Source organism: Mastacembelus armatus, chromosome 12 (genome assembly GCF_900324485.2).
Source record: "Mastacembelus armatus chromosome 12, fMasArm1.2, whole genome shotgun sequence".
Classification (NCBI taxonomy): Eukaryota; Metazoa; Chordata; class Actinopteri; order Synbranchiformes; family Mastacembelidae; genus Mastacembelus; species Mastacembelus armatus.
In genome coordinates, this window is record NC_046644.1 from 16002242 (window position 1) to 16026758 (window position 24517).

At 42.8% G+C, this 24517-nt stretch overlaps 3 protein-coding genes across 15 annotated transcripts in view; 2 read left to right on the forward strand and 1 right to left on the reverse strand.

Moving 5' to 3' along the window:
• Nucleotides 1-43: 43 nt before the first annotated feature.
• Nucleotides 44-1298, forward strand: dnlz (DNL-type zinc finger). Its single transcript, XM_026298362.1, has 3 exons — nt 44-409; nt 529-668; nt 1003-1298. Exons 1-3 carry the CDS (start codon nt 122-124, stop codon nt 1154-1156), a joined length of 582 nt encoding a protein of 193 aa, XP_026154147.1. The 5' UTR covers nt 44-121; the 3' UTR covers nt 1157-1298.
• A 180-nt stretch (nt 1299-1478) lies between these two features.
• On the forward strand, nt 1479-4411 carry uck1 (uridine-cytidine kinase 1). Its single transcript, XM_026298361.1, has 7 exons — nt 1479-1695; nt 2139-2298; nt 2966-3062; nt 3152-3294; nt 3374-3468; nt 3550-3598; nt 3680-4411. The coding sequence occupies exons 1-7, from the start codon at nt 1606-1608 to the stop codon at nt 3871-3873; spliced, it is 828 nt and encodes a 275-aa protein (XP_026154146.1). The 5' UTR covers nt 1479-1605; the 3' UTR covers nt 3874-4411.
• A 52-nt stretch (nt 4412-4463) lies between these two features.
• The window catches only part of rapgef1b (Rap guanine nucleotide exchange factor (GEF) 1b), a 37906-nt gene continuing 17852 nt past the window's right edge, over nt 4464-24517 (reverse strand). The window contains exons 2-27 of one of the 13 annotated variants that reach the window (XM_026297545.1): nt 23243-23388; nt 22246-22424; nt 20589-20745; nt 19648-19736; nt 19405-19560; nt 18735-18785; nt 18130-18244; nt 17834-18017; nt 17077-17598; nt 16307-16509; nt 14309-14470; nt 12411-12557; nt 11819-11911; nt 10788-10873; nt 10322-10427; nt 9576-9651; nt 9258-9342; nt 8243-8335; nt 7837-8022; nt 7021-7105; nt 6813-6907; nt 6648-6726; nt 6457-6558; nt 6171-6268; nt 5924-6052; nt 4464-5687 (exon numbers count right to left, since the gene is read on the reverse strand). In XM_026297545.1, coding sequence (XP_026153330.1) covers nt 5537-5687; nt 5924-6052; nt 6171-6268; nt 6457-6558; nt 6648-6726; nt 6813-6907; nt 7021-7105; nt 7837-8022; nt 8243-8335; nt 9258-9342; nt 9576-9651; nt 10322-10427; nt 10788-10873; nt 11819-11911; nt 12411-12557; nt 14309-14470; nt 16307-16509; nt 17077-17598; nt 17834-18017; nt 18130-18244; nt 18735-18785; nt 19405-19560; nt 19648-19736; nt 20589-20745; nt 22246-22424; nt 23243-23388 — 3575 coding nt within the window. In that variant the 3' untranslated portion in view covers nt 4464-5536. Of the gene's footprint in view, nt 5688-5923; nt 6053-6170; nt 6269-6456; nt 6559-6647; nt 6727-6812; nt 6908-7020; nt 7106-7836; nt 8023-8242; nt 8336-9257; nt 9343-9575; nt 9652-10321; nt 10428-10787; nt 10874-11818; nt 11912-12410; nt 12558-14308; nt 14471-16306; nt 16510-17076; nt 17599-17833; nt 18021-18129; nt 18245-18734; nt 18786-19404; nt 19564-19647; nt 19737-20588; nt 20746-22245; nt 22425-23242; nt 23389-24517 lie in introns of all 13 variants that reach the window. The other 12 variants (XM_026297544.1, XM_026297543.1, XM_026297542.1 and 9 more) reach the window with 12 other exon arrangements.

Genomic DNA, 24517 nt, shown 5'->3' on the forward strand with positions numbered 1-24517 from the left:
TAATAAAGTTTATTTAAAAAAAAAAACCCCTTTTAGTGGATATGATGTCATGAAACCGCGACAAAAAACACGTTGATGAAATCGCGTATAATTCCTACGCTCCTGAACACATTAGCTGTTAATGATGTTTTTACAGAAATGTTTTGCCCACTTACATTCAGCGCATTGTTCTTGGTCGGCGTTCACTGGCACCACGTTGTTTCGATGTTATCGTCGTTCAGCTCGGTCCAGACCGTGCTCCGGGTTTCACTGCCGTTCTCCGGGAACTCCGCAGCCTTCACAACATCTGGGTAGTTTTCCTTCTTTGTTACCTGCCGAAAGACGTCAACTCTCAACTTCACCGAATATTAGAAGCGACACTGTTGGCAAGATCCAGTCCACACATTATCATCTCATTTACACATGCAAGGTAACGCAACAAATGTTTTACTCTTATTTTGTTAAAGTTATTTTATTTTAAAATCCTAAAACAGTTTAGATGTCATGCAAATTCATAACTCTGACATGCAGGCTGTGCTATGTTTGCAGGTTTGCTCCACTAGGACCATGCAGAGGATTTCAAAGCTGGCTTACCACAAAGGTGTAGTGATAGTGACATGCCCAGGATGTAAGAATCACCACATCATTGCTGATAACCTCAGCTGGTTCTCTGACCTAGAAGGGAAGAGGTTGGTTGCTGCTGGTGGCTTCTCAGCTCATATGATGCCAAAACTATTTCAGCTCACTCATAACGCTGTTTTTTCTTAGCTTGAACATTTAAATTGAGATAGGTAAGTGTGGAAGATACATTTTATTGGGGAGTGAGGATTAGATGGATTTGGGCAAGAATTCAGAAGAAGAACGACAAACACCACAGCTGAGATCATTTCAGAGTAAAACAACTAAAAATTAAAAAATATATATAGATATATATATCTATATATATATATCTTTGATTTACTAACACCTGTAGGTGTTTTGTATTTCTAAACCACTCATGCCCTGTGTTGCTTTATGCTTTAGAAACATTGAGGAGATCCTTGCTGCCAAAGGAGAGACGGTGATGAGGATTGAAGAAAATACTCCTTTTGAGATTGTGGTGGATGAGTCCAGCAAAGACAAGTCACAATGTGAGGAAGATGCTGAAAAATCTGACCACAATCCAGAAAAACAATAATGTTTATCCATCCATCCATCTTCTGTACCCGCTTTTTCCTGAAAGCCAGGGTCACGGGGATCTGCTGGAGCCTATCCCAGCTCTCTCTCGGGTGAAAGGCAGGGGTACACCCTGGACAGGTTACCAGTCAATAATGTTTATATTAACTGTATATATAGTGAAGTGTTTATATTTAATGCAATAATAAAAAAAAAGTTTTGTTTTGTTGTCATTCATGAAATTGAGAAACACTTTATACTCTATAGGTAAATTATTGATATTGTATTCATGTATATAATTAGTATTATTCTCGTATTTCTGTTAATATTGAATGCAGTTCTGCTCTTTGGGCGTCATGATACTTGGGTTGAGAGAGCGTTAGTTCTCGCGAGAACTGCGTGTTGTCGCTACGGCTAGCACTCAGCAAGGCTAGCTAGTTTTGTGCAGTCTTTTTCCACTGCTGGACTGCAATGGATGCCTTCGGAACTTTGGACGAGGAAGAGAGGCCACGGCATCGTCCTTTCCTAATCGGAGTCAGCGGTGGAACCGCCAGCGGAAAGGTCAGTCCCTATTCTGGCTTCAGATCTCCCGGAGCGTGGAAATTAGTATCTAGGCTAGCTTAGCCTGGTGTGCTAGCACCGCCAACATTAGCCTGTAATAAAACTGTCAAACCATATGACACGCCCCCTTCGTAGTACATACTTTAGTTAATTATGAATAAATGAACTACAACCAGATTTCAGTAGTAATTTTTACTGCATTTGTTATCGCGCCTTTGGGCAGTTTAGCGGGGTCCATAAAGCTAACAAGATGCTGTTGTGAAATTGTCAGTTCCCTCCCAATGCAACACCGACAGCTGACTGGATATACGAAATAATTAGAAGTGTTCGCCAGGATACTGTCACAAAGTAGATTTTGATTTGTCTGCGCTAGTTTATCTCAATAAGGCTTCATGACACACCCTAAATAGCAACACATCACTGAAAGACGTTTTCTGTCATAGTCAACAGTTTGCGCCAAGATCATGGAGCTCCTGGGTCAGAACAAGGTGGACCATCGTCAGAGGAAGGTGGCGATTATAAGCCAGGACAGCTTCTACAGAGTCCTGACTCCAGAACAGAAGGCGAAGGCGCTGAAGGGCCAGTACAACTTTGATCACCCAGGTAGGCCCGGGGCCCAAAATGGCAACTTTTCAGTCACTGTTTGGAGTCAGTTTTTCAAATATTCTATATTTGCTTCTTCCCTTTGTCCTAGATTAGAGTAAGAATCTTTTGGTTTTGGACTGTGAATACATATTTTAATTTCCAGCCTGTAAAATGGTGCCCAGTAAATTGCTAGTTTGAAATCATGATGTAGATTATTCAAACAAATACATAAAATATACTTAAAGTACAAAAAATAAAATTAGAAGCTATCAAACAAATATGTTATAATATTTTCTTCTGAGAAGTAGAAAAAAAGAAATACTCAAGTGCAGTACATGAGTAAATGTACTTGTGTGGGTCTGCTGTGTTACACTGAAAGATTGCATTGCGTACTAGGTCAGTGTGTACTCAAACCTGTTCTGGTTGTTTGTAGACAATAGATATCAATGTGTATTTCACAATTAATTTGACCGTCTGTCAACCCTCCTTTTTCTAAGAACTATCAATAGTGTGCTTCACTGAACACTACTTTAGAATATTTTTCTTACTTACCATCTTCATCATCACTTATTCTGAATTATACATTGTGCTGGCAGTTTATTCATTGATTGATTTTTACAAACTAAAAACCTCGGCCACAAACTTCTCTTGGACCCAGTTCTGTTTTTTGTTTAATGTTTTGCAGAGGCATTCGATAACGAGTTAATGTACAAAACCCTGAAGGACATAGTGGAGGGAACGGTGGTTGAAGTGCCAACGTATGACTTTGTCACCCATTCCAGGTACGAAGGAAGCATTTTTACACTGATGAAATTCCAAAGAGAAATCCTCAGTTTCAGTGCCTCAGCATGAGAGCTGTGTTTGTTTCTAGGTTAGAAGACAGGATCACAGTGTACCCTGCAGATGTGGTCCTGTTTGAGGGGATCTTGGTCTTCTACCCCCAGAAAGTGCGTGATATGTTTCACATGAAGCTCTTTGTAGACACAGATTCTGATGTCAGACTCTCTCGTAGAGGTAATATCGTCTCTGTTACACACACAGTATTCCAAATGTTGTCGCAGTGCATCATTGATTTGACCTAATTTTTTTGTAGTTCTGAGGGACATGAACAGAGGGAGAGATCTGGAGCAGATTCTCACTCAATATACAACGTTTGTCAAGCCTGCTTTTGAGGAGTTTTGTTTGCCTGTAAGTATTATGGTCTTCATTAATTTTGTGCCTCTCAGAGCCACCTCCTTGTATTTTTAAGAACATGTTTTTCTTTCCCAGACAAAGAAGTATGCAGATGTCATCATTCCAAGGGGAGTCGACAACATGGGTATGTGATTTTTCTCACAGTGATGGTGCCAGTTTCTCCAACATCATATGTGCTTGACAAATTCTTCATGTCTCTCACCAGTGGCCATCAACCTCATTGTGCAGCACATCCAAGATATTCTGAACGGAGACATCTGTAAATGGCAGCGTGGGTCCATCAACGGCCAGGGACGGGGCTTGAAACGGGCTATTTCTGAGCAGGGTGACCTGCAGAATGGAGCTACTAATCCTCCAGGAAAGAGGATCCTGCTGGAGCCCAGCAGCCGGCCTCACTGAGCCTGTGTGGATGATGTATCCAGACTGTGAATACAAGCTTTTAGTTGATTTGTGCAGAGTGAATCAGCAACCATGTTGCCAGTCACAGCCTCTGCAGCCTTTTATGAAATATTACACACAGTCGCATGTTGCAAGCTGCCAGAGCTGCAACCTGTTTAATAAATATGTTTCTGTAATTACTGGTGCATAACTAATATGCAAATTGTTTGCTTTCCAAACCCAGAATACTGGTTAACTGTAGTCAGATGATCCATTACTGAAATGGGAGCCAGTTTTGACTTTGTCCTTAGTTTTGTTGCTCTAATGGAGATTACCATAATATATTTAAATTGTATTCATACTAATGTATTTTTGTTTTTAATAACTTATTGAAATCAAATTAGGTCCATATTAATGTTTCACTTGTGCAGTTGGTACCTGGATTGGTACTTAGTGCTTCCTGTTCATTATCTAATATTGCAGATTTGCCTTATCTTTTTTAAGTTCGTTTTCCAGTCACCATTGTATACAACAATAAATGGGAATTATGATCTAAATAGTCAGTCTTACATTTTTTGACAGCGGAAATGAAGCTTTTGGCCAACACTGTATAGAAACAGAGCTGTTTTATTGGAGATTGAGAGCACAGTGTGATGTGTTGGTGTTGACCATTATTCCAAAAAGGAATCAAAATGATTTAACTACAGCACATTTTGGAATGACAAACACACAAGTCACCGAGGACTTCAGTCACACACAAACACTCTTTCACACACCGACATGACTGGGACATGATTGTGATTGCCTGATGGTTCTCTACACTTGGAACACGGCACACAATGATTCTTTATGACATACACAGATCACAGCATCTTTAGTAATTTATCTTTTTGTGTTGTTGCTTTGCTTTTTTTAGTGCACATATGTATGGCACTTGGGAGAAGCTAAGCTTTTCTCATAAGCATAAACATCCTTTTTAAGAACAAAAGGAGTGTGGAGCACTGTATATAATACATTTCATAACCATACATGATTCTTACACAAAATGTTTCAAAACAAACTCATAGGTTCCAGTCTAATGGCCATCCTCTCTTCAAATCCCCTCATGCTCCCTCAGCAGATTCTCGGTGCGCAGCCTGCACACTGACATCACAGTTCATAACAGGCTGCTGTCGAGGTTCTGCTGCTCGAGAGGAGCTTGTGAGTCAGGGAGATGGGTTGCAAAGGATAACCAACAAATGGCACATACATACAGGTAGAGGAAGGAGCAACTTGGACAATAATGGACCATTCAGCTCAATCTCACACAAGCAACCGCTCCAAGTCTAAAACAGAGAGCCCAGGGAGCAGACTTTGGTTATTTCCGTAGCGTCTCCCTGCCCGCTCTGTGCGATTCTTCACTCCTCCTTGGCACCAGGCTTCCTCCCGCTTCATCATAGTCACTGAATCTCTCCCTATCTAAACGTCAGAACCACAGTAATCCCAATTATAATCTCCCAGAGCAGCAGAGCTCTTGTAAACCTTGGCCACGCTTCAGTTATCTGTAGTTTGTTCTGTTCCCCACAGTGAATCTCCCATTAGCTCCAGCAAATAGCTTCCATTTGTCTTTTTCTCAGTCTGTAGTAAAGTGGAGTTAGTGTCATGAAGCACAGTTGGAGGTCAGTCTTAGAGGCCCACGGGGGCCCTAGGTTTTCTCTTCGCGGTCTGTCTTACGCCTGGTGATGTTTCTGGGCTTGATCTTCAGCGACAGCTCCCACAGGGCCTCCTCTGCCAGGTGGTCGCTGAAGTCGTTGAAGAAAGAGACAATGTCCTCGTTGCGCTTCAGCTCATAATGCCTGAGATAAGAAGAGGCCGAGGTTTGATGAATGCAGTAATTCATTATAGAGAAAACAAACAGCCCATGTGGAGATGACAGCAATGTTTTATGTTATTAAAATTTAATGAAAAACAAAGTAGGCACACATTATATTTCCTGCCAGTGGAAAACAAATGATGGCATTTATTACTCTGATTGATGTTTCCAAAGCTTTCAATTAATACATCTTTTCATCAGTCATCCCAATGGACTTACACTTGCTGAAAGCGCCGCATGCTGTCCAGAATGTTGAACTGCTGCCAGCGTTTGGAGAAATTGACTTTCCCGTCAATGAGGTCGGGGTTCCCCAGGTGGACGAAGGTCAGGTCCTGGAGGATGAGACCCCTGAGGAGAGGATGAGGAGGACAGGCTAAATAAATTCAAATGTGTTGAGGTGCCATGTTGTGATTGAGTACCAGCCCTGTATCAGTTCAAACATCAATGTAAACACTTTTTCACTTACAGGTACGGGATGCATGGAGGCTCCACCTCAGCCAGTGCAGCTCTGTATGCTCTGAAGGAGGAGGAGCTGTCAATCAAAGTACAATATTCCTCTAGTCCCTGATGGAGAGAGAATAAGGAGCATGTATAAGTGACAAACGTGATCAACACAACCATCATACTTCCCCACAATCAATGTACACACATGTGTATGTTCAGAGAGAGATCTTCATTAAACTGCACCATCACTGGACAGGACACTGAAATATGATATAACTCCTGTCATGCAAATCTTACAGTCCTCTCACCTCTGAGGTCTGTTTCTGCCACTCCAGTCTCCTGATGGGGGCAGAGTCCAGGGCTGACAGTATTGCCAGGTAGGAGTTGAAATTATTTAACTTTCTTAAGTGCTGTAATGAGAAATGTGTATGAACAATGTAGTGTTAAACAATAAGAAACCTCTAAGATAACGAGGATATGTAAGTGTAAAGTGACTCACCTTCATTATCTTGATGAACTTGAGAAGCAGCTTCTCTCTGTCTTGGGCTTTCTCCTGCTGTATTATCAACGAGCGGACCCTAGAGCACAAAGACACAGAACAGAAAGGTGTCAACATTTATAAAGCCATGACAAATAAGAGGCGAGTATGTGGTTTTGGAGTTACCAATAGCTCATGTTGTTAAAGTGCTCTGTGAACTGAGTCAGGTTGGGACTCTTCTCCTCATTCTGCTCCTTGGCCCAAAGCAGGACCTCAGGAATCTGAACAGTAAAATAGAAGAGTTAAAAAAAAAAAAAAAAAAAAGTTGGGGTTCACTGTCTAGAGCTCAGAGGAAGGATTGACAGCTAACTCGAATACAAAGAAGCCACCTCACCTCGATTTTATAGAAGAGCTCAGCATCTAGAAGAGTGAGCTGATCAGCTATCTCATGACTGCGGAAGTCATGAAGTGTTCCAGGCCTATTAGGATACACAAACCATTATCATACTTTAGCTTTTAATGTTGACATTGCAGATTAGCCAAATTCACAAACTGGAAAGGGAAATGAACAGTTTGTAGAATTAGATTAGAATATGGACTTTGCCATTTTAAAGGCATATTTCGACTGCGTCCACAACAATTGGCAGATAGATGCATGGTTAATTGTAGCTTTAAAAGGGCAAAGTCACATCATTAGCTCACATCATTGAACTTTGCTGCTGCTCTTATGTGGACACTACAGCTCTGCAGGTTTTTTTCTCTTTGGGTCAAAAAAAAAAAAACATTCCTAATTGGCTCAGAGTGTAGTGGCTCACTGTAGTAAAACAATAGCTTTTGTATTTTGACCTTTAAAGCCTGTATCCACTAGAAGTGTAAAATATTTTGTAAAATGTATTTTAAATTGTTAACGTTAACATTGTTTTGTAAACTGACAGTCACACAAGTGAAACAGAAAGCAGCCTCAGACATAACCCTGATGAAGGCAGGCTAGCTGAACACATCTGGGGAATAAGGCATAGTGAACTGGAGAGGCATTGTGCAGCGTGTTTCAATACTGGATACCACGGAAACATTATCAGATCATTAAGAACATGATCTGGGAATGACTTTCAGTTTAAGTATTCTTGTGGTTCCTGATGATCAGTCAATGGTAGGCATGATCAACACACCCTGTACAAGTCTCAGAAAGAGCTGAACCCCTCTACAGTACCTTGCAGAGACCCCTCGGGCAGCAAGGGGTTTGAGGGAGTTAGTGTAGCGCAGGAGCTTCTTCTGCTCAACCTTATCCAGGATGTTCTTGCGGAGTACACGAGCAAGGCTGAGTTCGCCATTGCACACCAGCGTGAACACCAGGTCCATCAGCTGTTTCAAAATGTCCTCAGTCAGCTCTACCAGGCTGCCAGACAGAGGAAGAGGAAGCGATTAAAATTATGGGGTAAACAGAAGAGCAGAAGGGGGAGGGGGGGGACCCCAAAAAACATATTGAGCAAATGTGCACAGTTATGAAAAATATCAGTCAGAGGGAAATTTGAACAGAGGTCTGAATGATCTGCAGACGTAGGGACTTTTTCACCTCCACATCTGATGAGATGTTACTCAGATTAAGTCCTACTCACCACAGCTCATCCACCACACGAACCAGCACAAAGAATGTGTTCTTGCTGACTCGCTTCTTGAAGGTGTCCGGACTGTGGCAGAACCTGGTGTATGTGCTATGTGGTCAAGGACAAAGCAAACAATACTACATACACATAGCAAAATATAACATGTTTCATTAAACCATTACAAGATTTTTTTCACACAGTCAAGGTGCTGCATTAAGGGATGAGATGAGACATTTATAATACAATATCAATACTAATCAGTTCAATCATTTTACTACACACTTTTACTACATAGTGTCTTTGATTCTGCTGAAATTAAAAACTATTTTATTTTTGGTGCATTAAATGCACTAAAACACTGTCATGGCACATATTGAGTTTTCTTTTTAACACTGCAGTTCTCTCTCAGCCTCACTGCAAGCATACACACAGCATTATAGTACATAGTAATCAAAATAATTACAGTATTGTGATATAGTACTGTCTACTAAATGTCAGTCAAACAGTCCATCATAGGTCACTAAAACCCAAGGTGATGTCTTCAGTTGGTTTTAAGGTCGATAACAAGCTCAAAATTCAGTACATTCAAAGAGACACAGGATTAAAATAGGTACTGATAACTGTCCGTTGAGTAATTCATTAAACAACTAATATGTTTCAGATCTACAAAGCAATGGCAAAACATCAGAATAGCAATAGAGAGCCAGTGATTCACAGCTGGGAAAAGTTCATGACAAAAACTCTCTTGAGGTGTCATTAAACAAGACACACAATCACAAGAAGCCCCACTAAGTTTCAGTGGTGATTTAGACTGGCATCCATTAACACAGTATAATGGTGTTACTGTGGGTCTCCATCTGTGAAATCATATGAATGAAAGATCTGAATAAGAGCAAACAAACAACATAAACAAACCTTTCTTTCTTTCTGGTAAATAAGGATAAAGAATAAAACTAAGCAAACAGTCTTCTGCCAACAAAATAGTGATTAAAGCTCAGTGACACGTTGAGTGATTCGAAAAGGATATCTGTAGTGTAGCTTCTTAATGAGGTCCTCAGGGGTTATAAAAGTCCGATATGTAGTCAGAAAGGCTTCACAGTACAAAACAAGATCTGTCAGGGAAAAACACAGAAAAAAAGAGGCTTATTTCAGCTGACATGCAGTCAATGCTCCCAATTAACTGACTAAAGCTGAAAAGGCATCAGGAAATGTGAAGGCTACATAACCCAGACCAACACATTGCAAATAACTCACCCAGAGAGGGACAGAGGCTATATTAAATGCGCCTCAGATGAGGACATCACAAGAGTAATAACACATTGGTAATCTGCAATCTATACTGTACCTTTGCGGTCTGTTTCTGTAGCGTGGACTAACAGAATATCTCCTGATCCGGCACGAACATCAGGGCCATCATCGTTCTGGGAAAATTAAGGAGAGCAAGTGAGCTACAGGCAATAAAAAGGTGGATGAGATTGAAAACAGGAGAGAAAAAGAGTGGAGAGGGTTGATGTGCAGTGATGCAGTCTAGCCCAAAACGTAGCCTGCACCTTTTCTCCTCCTCCTGTCCTGCTTTGCCTCTTCCTCCAAACAACCCCCACCTCTCCCTGTCCTGCACCAGATAGTCTGATGACGAAGAAAAAGTCAGACTTGACGTGAATGATAAAAGCTCCACCACTGCAATATGTTTTCTGTCACAGCTCTACCTAATGTCACCACAGTCTATACATCTTTCATCCTCGCATTTCTAATCTCTCTCAATCTCCTTTGTAAATCACTGTTGTCATATTGGCCCCAGCCTTCAGAATTGTGGGCAGCACTTTTAACACATCTGTCTTTCAGACTGCACCACCGAGAGGCGGAGGAGGAGGGGGGTGCTTTGGCAGTTTGAACTCTGCAATTTCAGACACTAAGCTCCAGAGGGCAGCAGTGGCTATCAGTGCTGCATCTCAAGATCTGATTTCACATCTGAGTGACTCACGGTGACCTTTAGCCTGTGCTGAACTAACAGGATAAAATGTGCTGCATGCGCTGGTGCTGCACAGTTCTGTCACAACAAATTTCTAAAAACAGTGTCCAGCATCATCGTACTTCCTGTTTTAGTGTTATCCTGTTCATAATCTCCTTGTGGTCTATCAGGGAGAGCTCATCCACATCTTCCTCATCACTCCCAGCCGACTCTGCTGACTTCTGCCTCCTAAAACACACACACACACACACACACACACACACACACACACACCCTCATCAGAACAGGCACATTCACATCGCTCTGAGGCAGCTGTGTCCCAAACCCATACTACATCCTAAAGCTGAAATGATAAGACGAACCCGGCTGCAGACAAGATGGCGGATTGCGACCAAGATTTACGCATTTTTAATCTTGATCTAAAGTTGGCAACTTTTTTCCATTATTTGGGTTACCCCTCAACCGTGGAGAGATGAACAACTTCCAAATGCTGCTGTGGTCAGCCATAGGGTCTGCACCCAGGTTCGTTTGGAAATAATAAGCTGATTAATTCAACATAACATATGACACAAACATTATGGTCATTACCTTTCTTTGTCCAAAGCCTCTTTGCTATTGGTGGATGGTATCTGAGGGGTGGGGTCCTGAAGTGCGTCATCAGTGACGATTGCTTCCTAATCAATGGATGGAAATGGAAAAATCAACATCTGTACAGCTGTACACGTACGACTGGTGAATAGTTCCATGCAGTGACAGGAGGCTGGCTATTGACGAGAGCACACAGAACACCAGGACATGTTTGCTAGAGTGGAGGATGGATGCTTTGCATAAACATCTATCACTCCCTAATAGTGTTGACACAGATAAGGTAAAGGGCTAACGCAGCTTTTCTTCATTATGAGCGGGAAAAACCCCAAACAGAAAGACACCAGAAAGTAGAACTCTCCTTCCAATACTGAAACTGCACCAAATGGAAAACTGCAAATACAGTCACATATTCAGTGACTGTCTCCTCTCACTCCCATTTACACACACCACATCCCACCATGCCTAAAATAAATCCAGAGTGCACACACTGGCCCAAAGGAATACAGAAACAACCACACACGCGTGCACTGTCACACATGCACAGGTGCACACAAGCTGTTATGGGGAAGGTTATTGGAAAATTGAAAACCGGTGAACCATTGAGAATCCCGTTTGGAGTGGTGATGTCAGGTGTTAGATTGAAACAAGGTTAAATGCTTGTTACAGTTGAAGCGCAGCCAGAGAGACAGCAATCACCAGCCAGGCAGTCAAAAAAAAAAACATACAGATGGACATCTTTTCCACAGACACCAACCACAACACGAGTCCCTCGCAGGCAAACCTGTGAACCTGAAGTCAGGCTCGGTCAGGTTTGGCTACATTTACATTCTATTTCAGTGCCATCAGTTCAAGAAATGAATTAATAAAAGCTGCTCAGTGCAACAGACGACTGGTGAGAGATGTCTGTCAGTCAAACAGGCTTACTCCTTACTCCAAATACTTCAGTCTCTGCTCTGAAACTGATTCATATCCTGAACTGATGGGACATGAAAATGGAGTCGACCTTTCACCCGTGGCGGTCTGCTACTTACTCTGAGGGAGTGAGGCAGCTCCCCATTGGCCTGGCTGGATGAGTACAAGTTGACGTACTCCCCTTCCCCGCCCTCGTCATTCGCGCTCTCGCTCTACAGGAAAAGAGGAGGGACACAAACCGAGGCGTAAGGCAGCGGAGAGGGCCACAGAGGGTTTGCTAAGGGTGGGACAGACGTCAAGTGTGAATATGCGGCTAGGGAGAGACAGCAGCTAGCTGAGGTCTGGTATTGTACAGTGTGAGGTGTGTTTCCAGCTCAGTGTCCTCAAGACCACCAGGTGGCATTCAAGTGCATCAATTATAAAAGGTAATATTATTTCTTGGCAAAACAGAACATGCAGTGCAACATGCTCTACTGGGATTCTTTGAGGACCAATAATCAGACAGCAGACAGTTTGTGGGTAGTGATAATGACAACAAGATGCCACTAAGTGAATGAGTCACTATATTTCTATCTAAGCAACAATACTGAATAGCAAACTGATGTAACACCAGTCAGTCAGGGTTCCAGCACATTTTATTATCTGTCGAAGAGAGCTGCTTCTTTTAAGTATCCTGCTTATGCTTCCAACGTCTAGCCTTTGTAAGCTCACCGCTGAGGTGTGGAGAGAGTCAGTGAGAGAAGACTCAGAAGGAAGACAGACAGCCACAGAGCCCATTGAGCCAGCCAGGGAACCGTTGGTCCCACCCCCGCTGCCATCCAGAATGGTGGCATTGGTCAAGGCAACCTGGTCCAAGCTCTGTGATTGGTGGAAAGAACGGAAGCAGGAAAGAAAAAATGAAAAATAAAAGACGAGACTAAAGGATTAGAGAGGTAAAGACAGAGCAGACAGAAAAAGAAGCTGAACAATAGGAAGCAAAGGGGGGGAGTGTTCACTTCATTCTCCAACACCTCCATTAAGCCTGGACTATGGGAGTGATGTGCCTGAACATGAAATGCACTTCAGATACATTCTATACCCAGGAATGCAAAACTAGAACCAGTGGTGTAAGAAACATCCTCAGTGAGAAAACATGAAAGATGACAAGACATACAAATACATAAATAAGAGAGCATCAACTCTAGAGGTAAATGTGTTTAAACAAGTGAAGTCTCAATAATGTTGTGTGTGTGTGTGTGTGTGAGTGTGTGAGTGTGTGGACAGCTGAAAAGACGTCTGCCAGCAGGGAGGTAGAGGTAACTTGTTTTAACATGTTGCACATACCAGCCCTGTTTCACCATACCAGTGTACAACGGCACATACACAGATCACTGATAAACACCCATACTGACACACACACATACATGCACATGTTCACCCACAGACATGCAGGGTCAGCTGGAAGTTAAAGGCTCCTCTTTCTTCTCTTTTTCACAACACAAATTTAGGAATTCCTGTCTGCTACTGCATATTTCTCTCTCTAACCAATGAACATATGCAAAGCAGCTTTCCTGCCATGTCTTACCTCGCCCATGACATCCCCCCAAAACACACTGCCCCAAAGAGTCAAGGAATACAGACATTCCACAGAAACAGATAAATGGGATGTGAAGAAGTGTGTGTGCATATGGGGTGGGCGGGGAGACAACTGTGGACAACTGTGGAGGGGGAAGTGGGGACAAGACAAGTCAAAATAAAGAGAGAGATAGTGTGTGTGTGTGTGGACAGTGTCTGATGGAGGATGAAGACGACAGGGACAAGAGAAGAGACGAAGAAAGATGAGCAGAAAGAATGTGTTTTCCTATCAGGACCATCTGGTGCTGCATTCCACTGGAGATATCCTGAGAACATCCGCACTGTGTCCAGACGTGTCTCACACACCATCGGGTCATCATAGGTCAACCCCACTAAAATACAGACCACACCACTGGAACATATGTCTGTGTACTATGAGGTCAGGGTCAGGCTGTAATTGGAATATAGCAACGATTAACCACCAGTTAGTAACAACTTGTTGATGGTCGGAATATTCCAGTTAACTCCACAAGGGGCTACTTTTCATACATAAGACTCAACCAAGTGACTCCACTCACTGTATGTCTGAGGCAAAGTGAAAAGAGGGAATGAGTCAAATAATCACCTGCCATGTGGATGCATCAGTGCAACACACAGTGTTGGAGCCATAGGCTAAACAGAACCACAACAAATAACTGCACACACTACACACTACCACACTGAGCACACATTATCACAGCATATCTATTATCTAAAGCCTCAGCTAAACAAAAACACAACACAGGACAAAATCACACTTGTTAATACAAATGTACACATGAAAGGGTAGAGGAGCGAAATTAAAGACCACACAGCAACCAAACCATCAACTTCTGACGGATGGGCCCCTTTGAAATCTCAAAGGGGCCAGGGGTAGATGAACAGACTGCACCACATATGGAGCACATACAGGTCAAGCCATCCCTGGATCATTCCAGGACCATAAAATAGCACCCACGCCAGAACAGAGGATGGGAGGTATGGGATTTTGGGGAATAGGGGTAGAGGTAACTCACCGTCGGTGTGGTCAAGGATGCTTGGCCAATCAGGTAGGAGTTAGAGACGGACATGCTGAGGCCCAGCCCAGTGCCTACCTCCTCCATGGCCGCTACAGACGGCTGGAGGTGGCAGGAGAGAGAGGAGGAAGAGGAGGAAGAGGGGGAGGAAGAATGGGAGGCCTGAGAAGAAAACAACACGAAAGAAAGGTAGAAATAGTAGAAATAAAAGGGGGTGAGAGAAATAGGGGTTAAAGAGAGGTAAAGAGGAAAGAGGCTGTTAAGTTATAAAAGGAAGAAAAAATGGGTTGACAGTTGATTATGCTAGTAAGCAAGGCTGAATTAGAGCAGATTTAATCAGTTCGGCACAGTGGTGAAGTCAAAGTGGTGAAAGCTGAGGAGGATTCTGGTGGTTCAGCTGAGATGCATCAGCTCACAGGCAGCACATACAGTATAACTAAAACAGAGAAGCGAATGAGCAGACTACCACTGCTGAGGTATAACTGAATGAGTCTACAGATCCTATGTTTAAGTTACATGTTTTCCTGGAAAACTCTAATAACCAGAGGGTATCATGTGACATGTTGACAAATTTCTTTTTAATGTCATGAGCTTTAAGGGCTTTACAGAGAGCAGGCCAACTATAACAGGTTCTAAACAGGCCCAACATGTTTTATTTTTCACCCATGTTTTATCCACAGCAGCTGAAATTACTTTTTTTTCCCCAAAGCTATGTAAAGTCGCCAAAACATGTAAGCCTGGAACATGGGTTTATGGAGGAGGCAAACAGGCTTATTCCACTAGGCCACGATCTCATCAAGTCCAAAACACAGGCAGATTAGGCCTTGTGGCAGGAGCAGGGATGAATGCAGTTCATGTGTACACCCAGTTCAACAGAATGATATAAATATATGCTCTGCACGGGGCTCCAAATACATGTCTGTGGTGGCAGAAATAGGACAATGGACTAAGAGAATGAAGAAAGAGCCCTTGAGGTGGTCTGTGTAGACTGCCACTCAGCCACAAAGTCTATTTTCTTTCCTGGGTTATAAAACTGTACGTCTAGCTACACCCTGGAGAACTGTCATCTGTTTACTGTCCACAGACGCACCATCTGCATTTCTACAAAGCTTTAGGGCAAACCAAAGATAAATTTGTGACCTTCAAACATGTGTGGAAGGTAATGTTACATTAAAAATTTATGACTACATAATGAAGTATGACGTCAAAAAAATCTTTAGATATTATTTAACACTCAAACTTTGATTGGGGCAAAGCAGTACGTGAGTATGTATCTAGTGGGAAATAACCCAAATTGTTTATACCTACCAGAAAAACTTCATATTCATTCCTCATAATGAAATGCAGTCTTACTGTCTTCTTTAAAACTCACATGGCTAATCACTGTGAACCCACTCCTGCTATGACCTGTCCTACGTTGTCATTTCCTCTCTTCACTGACTCACTGTCAGACAGTTGTCTCAATTAACCCAGACACAGACCCAGATTTAGATAAGTGGATTGCAACTGATGTGAGCCTGATAACGGCTGGTCTTATCTCCTACTAACGACCAAACACCTCCATGTACACACAGATGTCTGTGTTGGGTACAGACACGGTGAGGAAGAGAGATAGCGAGGGTGAGGGGAGGGTGAGGAGAGAAGACGATAGGAGGGGGCTCAGAAGAAAATTGATGAGGATTACCACTGGAATGGACTTTAGCCCCAGAATGCTATCTGCATTCTTACCCATTTGTTCCATCCCAGATAATATAAAGCAAAGGAGACAATGGGACCAGTACTGAGCTCCCTGAAGACCCTAGTTATTATTATTCACATGCTCACCAACTCTCTGTCATGGAACTCTAGGTAGAACCTCATAATTAAACCCAGTCATTAATAGGTAATAATCTCATAATTAACAGCGAAAGCTTTAGAGAATTTTAGTAAAACATCACAGTAACGAGTTTGGTCTTTCAAAAGCGTCACTTCCTCATACTTGTGCACATGGTTTCTTACCAGTTGCCTTTGTTTTGGGGGCAATGCTGGGGGCTGCAGTGGCTCGTGGACAGAGTCTGTGCTGCTGAAGGAGTCGTTGAAGCCATACACCTCCTGGAAGCGCTTGTTGCGCTGCTCGTAGATGCTCTCACTCTGTGGCATTTGGTAGAACACGGATGGCTGCGGCTCGGAGTAGTCTTCCACAAACTGCATGTACTGGAGGACTGGAGGAGAGACATGGATTAGATATAATACACAAAATCCTCCAGAGCCACGCAAGATATGACACGATACCATGGACTTTTTTCACAGGCTGACCAATTGACCAAGTAAACTGCACCAGTGTGTAAAATCTGATGTATCCTATTAAACTGACAGGACAGTGGTTCACTTGAAATTATCATTATCATTTAGTCATTAGTATGAAGAGTGTTTCAACATGCAGAAGCGTCTGACTGTATGGAATGACATAATACAGTAGCTTAAGAGGAAGTGATGTAGCAGGTGTGTCAGGAAATGACCAGACGTTGCCCTCTGTGCCCCTGGAGCCAGACCCATTGTAGCACATCCTGGTATTCACTTCCTGCCTCTATTCAGTGGAATATTTCCCCGATATAAGCTATGCTTCAATGAATTGATGAAGTGCAGCTCTCTGTCCTTTTCCATATCAACCTCACTCCTTTAATCGTTCTTCTATTGGATCGTTTATCCCTTCCTTTGCTTCTGTGCATCTCATTTCTTCTTCCTTGTTTTCTAATTACATTCCCATACCCTCCATTTGCCTCACTTACTGTGCCTGCTTTTCTTTTCTGGAAGTGGCGGTGGGCTGGTGGGGACATCTGCATTCTCGCTGGCCATGTACTGAGTGACGAAAACACTTCCATTTGTCTGGGGCATGGGTGAAATGGGTGTGAATAGGGGGAATGGTGGTGTAGGGTGTAGCTCCTCTTCTGACAAGTTGTCATATTGAGAGGGGTAGCGCTCGTACAGCACCCTGGATCCATCAGAGAAGGACGATGTCTGGGTGCTGCGGCGCTTTTTCTGAGGCAGGGCGGGTGGTGCGCTGATGCGGGAGGACTGTGAGGGATTAGTTTGGTTGGGCTGGGGTGTCCAGTATTCGGACTGCTGCTGGGGTGGAGGAGCACTGAAGCGGGGATGTGAAGGAAGCTGTCCGGGTACCGGGGAAGAGGACTCGCTATGAGACTCAGGCAGGGGACTCAGGCACCCTCCCACTGGTATATGGGGGAGGTTTTCCCCAGATGACAAGTCCTGGTGGAGGAAGTCGTAATCTGGGTCGTAATTTTCTGTGTTGTCTGAAATTGTAAGGAGAAGGTAAACATTAGATGTCTACACACACACACACACACACACACACACACACACGAACACTTACTTGTGCTATAACTTCTTTATAATATATGAAATCAAAATTGTTCAAGACCAATGCATATAAGCAACTGACTGGTTGCCAGCTGGCAAAATATCAAAGCTGCACCAAACGTAACTGTGTATTTGACTGTGGTTTTGATGAAATCTTTGCCTTCTTACCAAGGGTCTCACAGCTGGTGTTACGAGAACACTGACCACTGTCCTGCTCCATGGAGGAGAGCTGTTCATCAGACTTGCTGAGTTTCCCCATGCTGCTGCAGGGAGACAGGCGTGGAGAGTCGCCACCATATGAGTGGCTTCCCCCAGAAAAACGCCTCTGAAGGATCTCCTGCTCGTAGTCTTGCTGCTGCACACAGAGAGATGAACTAATTGGTTATCGTACTTCCTGTAAGCTCCTAAAATGAACCTGAAGTACTAATCTTATCTCTTATCATGAGATGGAGTTTCATTCTGACCTGTCTGTGGACACTGCAGGGCAGGCTGGAACCACGACTCATAGGGGCAACCACTGCCACTCTTGTAGGGGAAGGGGCCGACTGGCGCTTCTTCGGTGGAAGAGCAGGTGGAGGACTATTAAAGAGATAAAGAGAGACAGCAGAATAGGAGTGTTTATCTGAAAGTCAAATTCGACAATCAGGCACAACACACTTTCTCAGACATGTTTGCAGACACAAACCCATGTATGAATTGGTGAACACACACACTGTCATCCCAAAGTGAGGGTGTTTCATGTTAGCTTCTTGAGACCATGACATGAAGCTGTCCTGCTTGTCAAACCTAAATTCTCTGAGAGTTAATACCAGGTCAAAATGTGGGCAAAGAATGGAATGTAAGGCACCACGATATGGAGGCCAGCAAAAAGACACTGCATAGGTCAGTTACACTCTCTCATGCACTGAACTTTGGATTGGATGTGTTTCTCAGGAGATGCCCAAAATGACACAAATATTGGAGTAATGCAGCCATGCAAGGAGGAAACACTTCCATCCAATCCAAATGCTTTATGGGGAGTCTAGGGTGGGATGTTAATGAAGACGAATGATCCTAAGCACTAACATACTTCTCCTTCTGAGAGGGTCTCCTTTGGCCAGCGTCAGCACTCAACTGTGCTCTGTTCCCAGGATGCAACAGGGAAACCAAAGATGAAAGAAATTGAAAGACAGGAGATGGAATAAAAAAAGGAAAAGACAGAGCAACAAACAAAATAGAACTGCGCTATACTGAAGCCCCAAGTGTGAAACTAGAAAAAGATTTTGAGGATTTTTGAATATGAAGAAATCCTCTTCAATAGTCATAACCTAAAAACTATCCTTATCCCTCATTTCCAACAATGCTTTGAAAACAATCTAATGTGGAAAAGGTGTGATGAATGAATGCAGAATGGGCACTTCCATTTTGTGTTTACAGTGCAAAATGTCTCCCACATGACCAAATTTAGCTAGTGACAAAACATTACAAAATAAATAAAATAAAACTTGAACTGGAAAACTGAACTGGAAAACAACTTATCACCTCAACAAACTACAAGAAGTGGAAGTGGAAATCAGTTAAAACCGTAGGCGAAAAAATTCCTACAGATCTGACATTTCAGCCCAGTATTAACTTTCACTTTGACCAAACCAATGCTTGAATGTTGCATTTAGGTCCATTAAATGCAACAAAAGCATCTCTAGTGAGAGGATGAATGCAGAATTTTACAACTGCAGTTGGAAAGTGTGTGTTGTCCTCACCTGAGTTCTGCCATCTTGGCCTCAGGAAGGGGGGGTTTAGGAGGGGCTACATCCTCATCTGGCATGTCGGAGGTAGCCTCTGCAGGAGTAGCTGCCGGAGATGTCTTTTTTGAGACCTCTTGTTCCCGATCTATTGAGGGCATCTCTGATGACACGCTGCTGCACATATAAAAATTGTCTGAATGAATGAACTGCTATGAGTGTCTGACTGTTTGTATTCTGAAGGGGATGCTTCGTGCTCACCTCTCTGCTGTGGTAGCAGGTGGTGCAGATTTAATAGGAGTGGTGGCTGATGGCTGCTCCTGTTTCTCTATGGTCAGCTTCACCAATTCCTGTTAACAGAGAGATACCACAGCAGGTGTGATGAACTATTAAGTATGTCTTTCACATCATTTCAGACCATTATTATAACCATTCACCAAAACAACACAGGGTGTTTTTCATTTGGCTAAAGTGGAAAAAAGTGCAGGCGCTGCATTAGATCTAACAGTGGAAGGAAAAACCCTGCACAGGAGGATGGAGCCCATAGGGATTTCCCATTTAGGTTTTTTGGCTCCAGTTTCATTCTGAGTTGTTTAAGACTGGGTATACCCTCTGAGGTTTGCTGCTTTGGTGTTGCCCTTGTCTCTGTGGGAAGTCACTACAGTCTGTTGGATGTTCTTTTTATGGCCCCTGAACCTAATCTACAAAAGTTTAACATTTATATATAGATAAATAGGATCAACTGTTAAAATAACGCAGGGTATTGCACTTATACTGGTTTAGGGGTGACAAGGGGACAAGTGTATGTTCTGCTTATCAAACAGCTGTTCAAGAGGTGTGGGACAAAAAAAAGAGATGAGTCTGGTTTGCCAAAAAAGGCTTTCTCGAGGCTTCACAGTCTAGTAACCAAGATGCTGAGCTGGATGTGGCGAAGTGCCCCTGGGGCACATGTGCTTAACATGCACTTTGGTCAACTCAAGTAAAATAAAAGCTACTCTCTACTGTGTATCCCAGCTCCCGTTGGGTGGAGCACTCAAGGGAGGGGAGAGTGAGGAGTAGAGACCACATCTACTGTGGCAGTAGAGTTAAAAAAAACAAAACAAAACAAAACCAAGAATTAAGAATTCTTATTAGGAACAAGATTGGCCCTGATATGAATCCTTAGGATGACTATGGACATCTCTAAAGGCTACATTTCCTACCTTTACTCCATCCAGCACTGCTTTGATGACACTGGTGACAGATGCCACATTTTCCTTGTCCTCCAGGTCAATGCCATCCAGCATCACCTGGTCTGCCCATCGGATAAGGTTGGCCAGACTCTGGTACACACGGTTATGACAGGAAGAGAGTGCCGAACTGTTGGAAGAGTGTGAGAATAGGGTTGGGCCAGTGTAAGAACAGAACAGAGCAAAGCGATGGAGAGAAGGCAAAAAGAATTACGGAAAAAGCAGAAGAAATTATCATATAGATCAGATATAAAAGAGGTGAGGTAAAGAAAGTGAGACAAGGTACAGAAACCAGAGATGGCAGAAAGAAAGACACACAATAGAGGGATGTCAAAAAGGTAATCTGACAAATGTTTTAAAAAATATAAGATATCACAGAGAAACCAGAACACATAGCACACTTCCATCTATCACCTATTAAACTACATATTTACAGGGCGTTACAGGCATGCCTGGGTGCATGTTTTGAGGCTGGAATAAGCTAGTTAGTGCTGACAGAAGATTGTATCATCACACAAGGCAGCAAGATGTTGTTTCTGCCTGTAGTGAATGGTGCATCCAGACCCAACACTAAGGTGTGGCACAGGCCTGTACCAACATGCTGCAGCTGATTCACACTGCTGGAATATCCATCCACTGACTCTATACAGCTTAGCCCTGAAGTGAGTAGGAGACATCTTTAGCTAAGAAGGATTTAAGGGATAGTGGAGCAGTTGGGAGGGCGGAGAGGTCTGACCCAGAAATACTATGCAAGCCACCGGCTGTACGTTACACAAAAACTAAGCAGGAACAGTGAATTCTGACCAAGGCTGCTGCTTTGAATGCCCCACACAGTTTGGAGATACAAGATATACTAACTGTAGCATGTTAACCAACTTAATATTGTGTGACACACCACAGATAGGAGTCGCACCCACTGCTGACCTGGTTGTTAAACTAATATTGATTTAAATCAGTGTAGACAATCTAACACTGCAGTACACTTTTCAACACAATGTTCAACAAAATCCTTCTTTCAATGTTTGTCACACAGTAGCATCTCAGTGAACTGATCTGTTCTGACAGACAGGGAAAGGCAAGAAGACAAAGACAGAAAAGTTCTAACATGTCTTCACAATTCAAACAATGCAGCAGCTAAGGTTACTTTCGCAGGAAGGATTACGTTACCCAGCAAAAGAAAACTCATTCTATCACTTTATATATTTGAGAGGCAAAATTAGTTTCTCTTTCTCAGAAGTAACAGTCCTGATAACGTGCCGTATCAGCAGGGATTAACACAGGAATACAACTCAAAAGCTTCAGGCATCAAGTGCAGGAAGCCTTCATATGAGGGATGTCATCAGGCACAACATATGATCAATCCTCACAGGCTGCTCAGTGTTGGTGGGCTACATTCAGCCAGTTCTAACATGTCCTGCATGAATACCAGCTATGTTAGAAATCGCAACAAAAGGTAAGAATGATGAGAATGAACTGACAAATGCACTGTGAATAGTGTCACCCATGGAAAGAAAGAGATGCATAAATGCTTTTATCATGTGGTGTAAGTCAGTGGAGTGAGTGGGAATAAACACGGTCAAATCTTAAACAAAAGGTTCTATGCAGTGTTCTATTAAAACACGTGGCTCACCTGTGCTGTATCCGCGCCTCCACCTGAACCAGTGGCAAGATGGCTTCAAGCACCTTGCTGGCTGAACCTGGAAGCATCTCCAGCACTTTCTTCTCCACAACCATTTTGTCCACGATTGTTTTGAAGTAGCGCAAGGCACTCACCACTTCCTTCTCATGCTCCTCCAGCCGACTAACCTTCTAGAAGAAAAAATGTAATGCAAAAAACCATCTTAGAAACCCATAAATGGAATATACCACATAACATTCATCACTAAATAACTCATTTGGTGCTTAAACCATCACAACAGTCTGGGTTCTGTGCTAAGGTTCTATTATTCTATTGTTTTACTTGGAGTTCAAAACACCATCTATCAAGTGATGTGGCTTGGAGCATTCTTGGTTCTATAGAACAGGCTCTTTCAGCTTTGCTAGTCTTTACAGGGTTGCTGGGGAATTTAGACTCCAGACCAGAACTATTTGGACAGCTGCTTATTTTTCTGTTCTTCGCTCTGTTTCATCACATTCAATATGAAATGTTTCAATCAATACCACATGAAAGTGCAAAGTCTCCTTTAATTTGAGTAGGTTTATATCAATATTATTAGAATTGTGTGTGAGCCATAACCTTTGTAAGACTCAAAGTACTAAATGAGACATGAAAGGTAACTGGTTTGTCAAAATCAAGTTATATATTTCTATCTTGCTCCTGTACTCATTACACAGAAAGTCTTAAGAGGGAGTTGAAGAGTTCATTCAGGAAGTGGCCTGGTTCCATTTATGTCTTTATAGGTTAAGACACCTGCTCCCAGCCGCCACACTGGGACTGGGAAGCTGTGGGAACAAGCAGGGAGACTCGCACACACACATACCTGACACAATGGAATATGGGAGCACAAAACATTAGACAGGAAAACAATCTTCTCACAAATAGGCAAACAAACAAAGAATAGGTGGGAAAGAGATGGATTTCCTTTAATACACACATATTATTTTCTGGCACATGACTACATACACACCTTGTTAGCTGGTTTCTCAGTACTCTTGGCTGCTGGCTCGGCCTGCAGTTGCTTGCCCTTCTTGGAAGGAGTCCTCTTGATCTTGGGAGAATGGAACTTGTCCATCAGCTTCATGGTGAAAGAGGACAGATGAGACCGCTGCGAGTCTGTGGACAGAGGGAAAAACAGAGAGAGTCGAGTGGTCAGGCAAGGAGAGATTCTCAGAGGGGAACAGGAATTGGATTAGAACAGATTGCACAAGCATACTCAAGTGTTGATAACATTAACACAAAGCCACTCTGGGTAAAATTATGCTCAAAGAGCTCAACACCAGCAACATGCATCGACAAGACTAGTATAAATAAGGAAAGAGGTTTGCATCCACATTTCATCTGCTCTTTCAGTTTCCAACCTAAATCTGCTAGTTCTATCAGCAGAGATAGATTTAGGGACAGAAGAGTCCACCACTCTGGTAATTCGAGAAGAATCCACTCACTGCTCTCCTTCACACTGAACTAAACTGAGTATCAATGCTAATAACAGTGGGAGCTGGCAGGAAGCGTAGGTTTTATCAGTGACAAAATTATACCTCTATCTGCTGTAATTTCTACTTAGCTCGATGACAGCGGGATCTGGCATTCCACAGCCATCAGTATAAAAACAATGAATGCTGAATAACAATCAACAGCAGGAAAACACCACACACTAGACTTCCAGCCCGACAGGGCTTTCATCTGCACCATCAATCCACATGCCACGCACATAGCCTACCTTACTGTTCTTGCTCCTCACATCTAATTCTCATCATCTCCTGCTCAGAGCAAAAGCCAACGTTCGCTGAGGTAGATGAGGACAACTGAGCGGCTCATTATAAATGTTGATGAGAGTGTTTCCAGTGGAGTTTCCTCCCTATACCAGTACCAGTGATGATGCATGCATGCATAACCCCTCTTGTTTTACACTGCATAAAATCTTATCTCAATGTGCAAAAATAAAACAACCCTGGCTGCTCTGCAAGCATCAGTAAATTGCCAATGGTGCACAAGTGATTTAATAAACTAATGAGCTACTGCAAATGTATGTAGTGACTGCTCTGTCACCTTTAACCTGCATTTGGTCTGGTTCAGGTCAAACTGCTCACATGTACATGCCAGGCAAATTTGGTTTTCACATATCTGTATGTCAGATGTGTTAAAATGCATCCTGACACTATTATTAGAAGACTTGTGCAAAAGCAAATATAGAAGTTTAAGAAATTCAGAAATAGAAGGCTATTTATAGGGGTGTTAACTATTT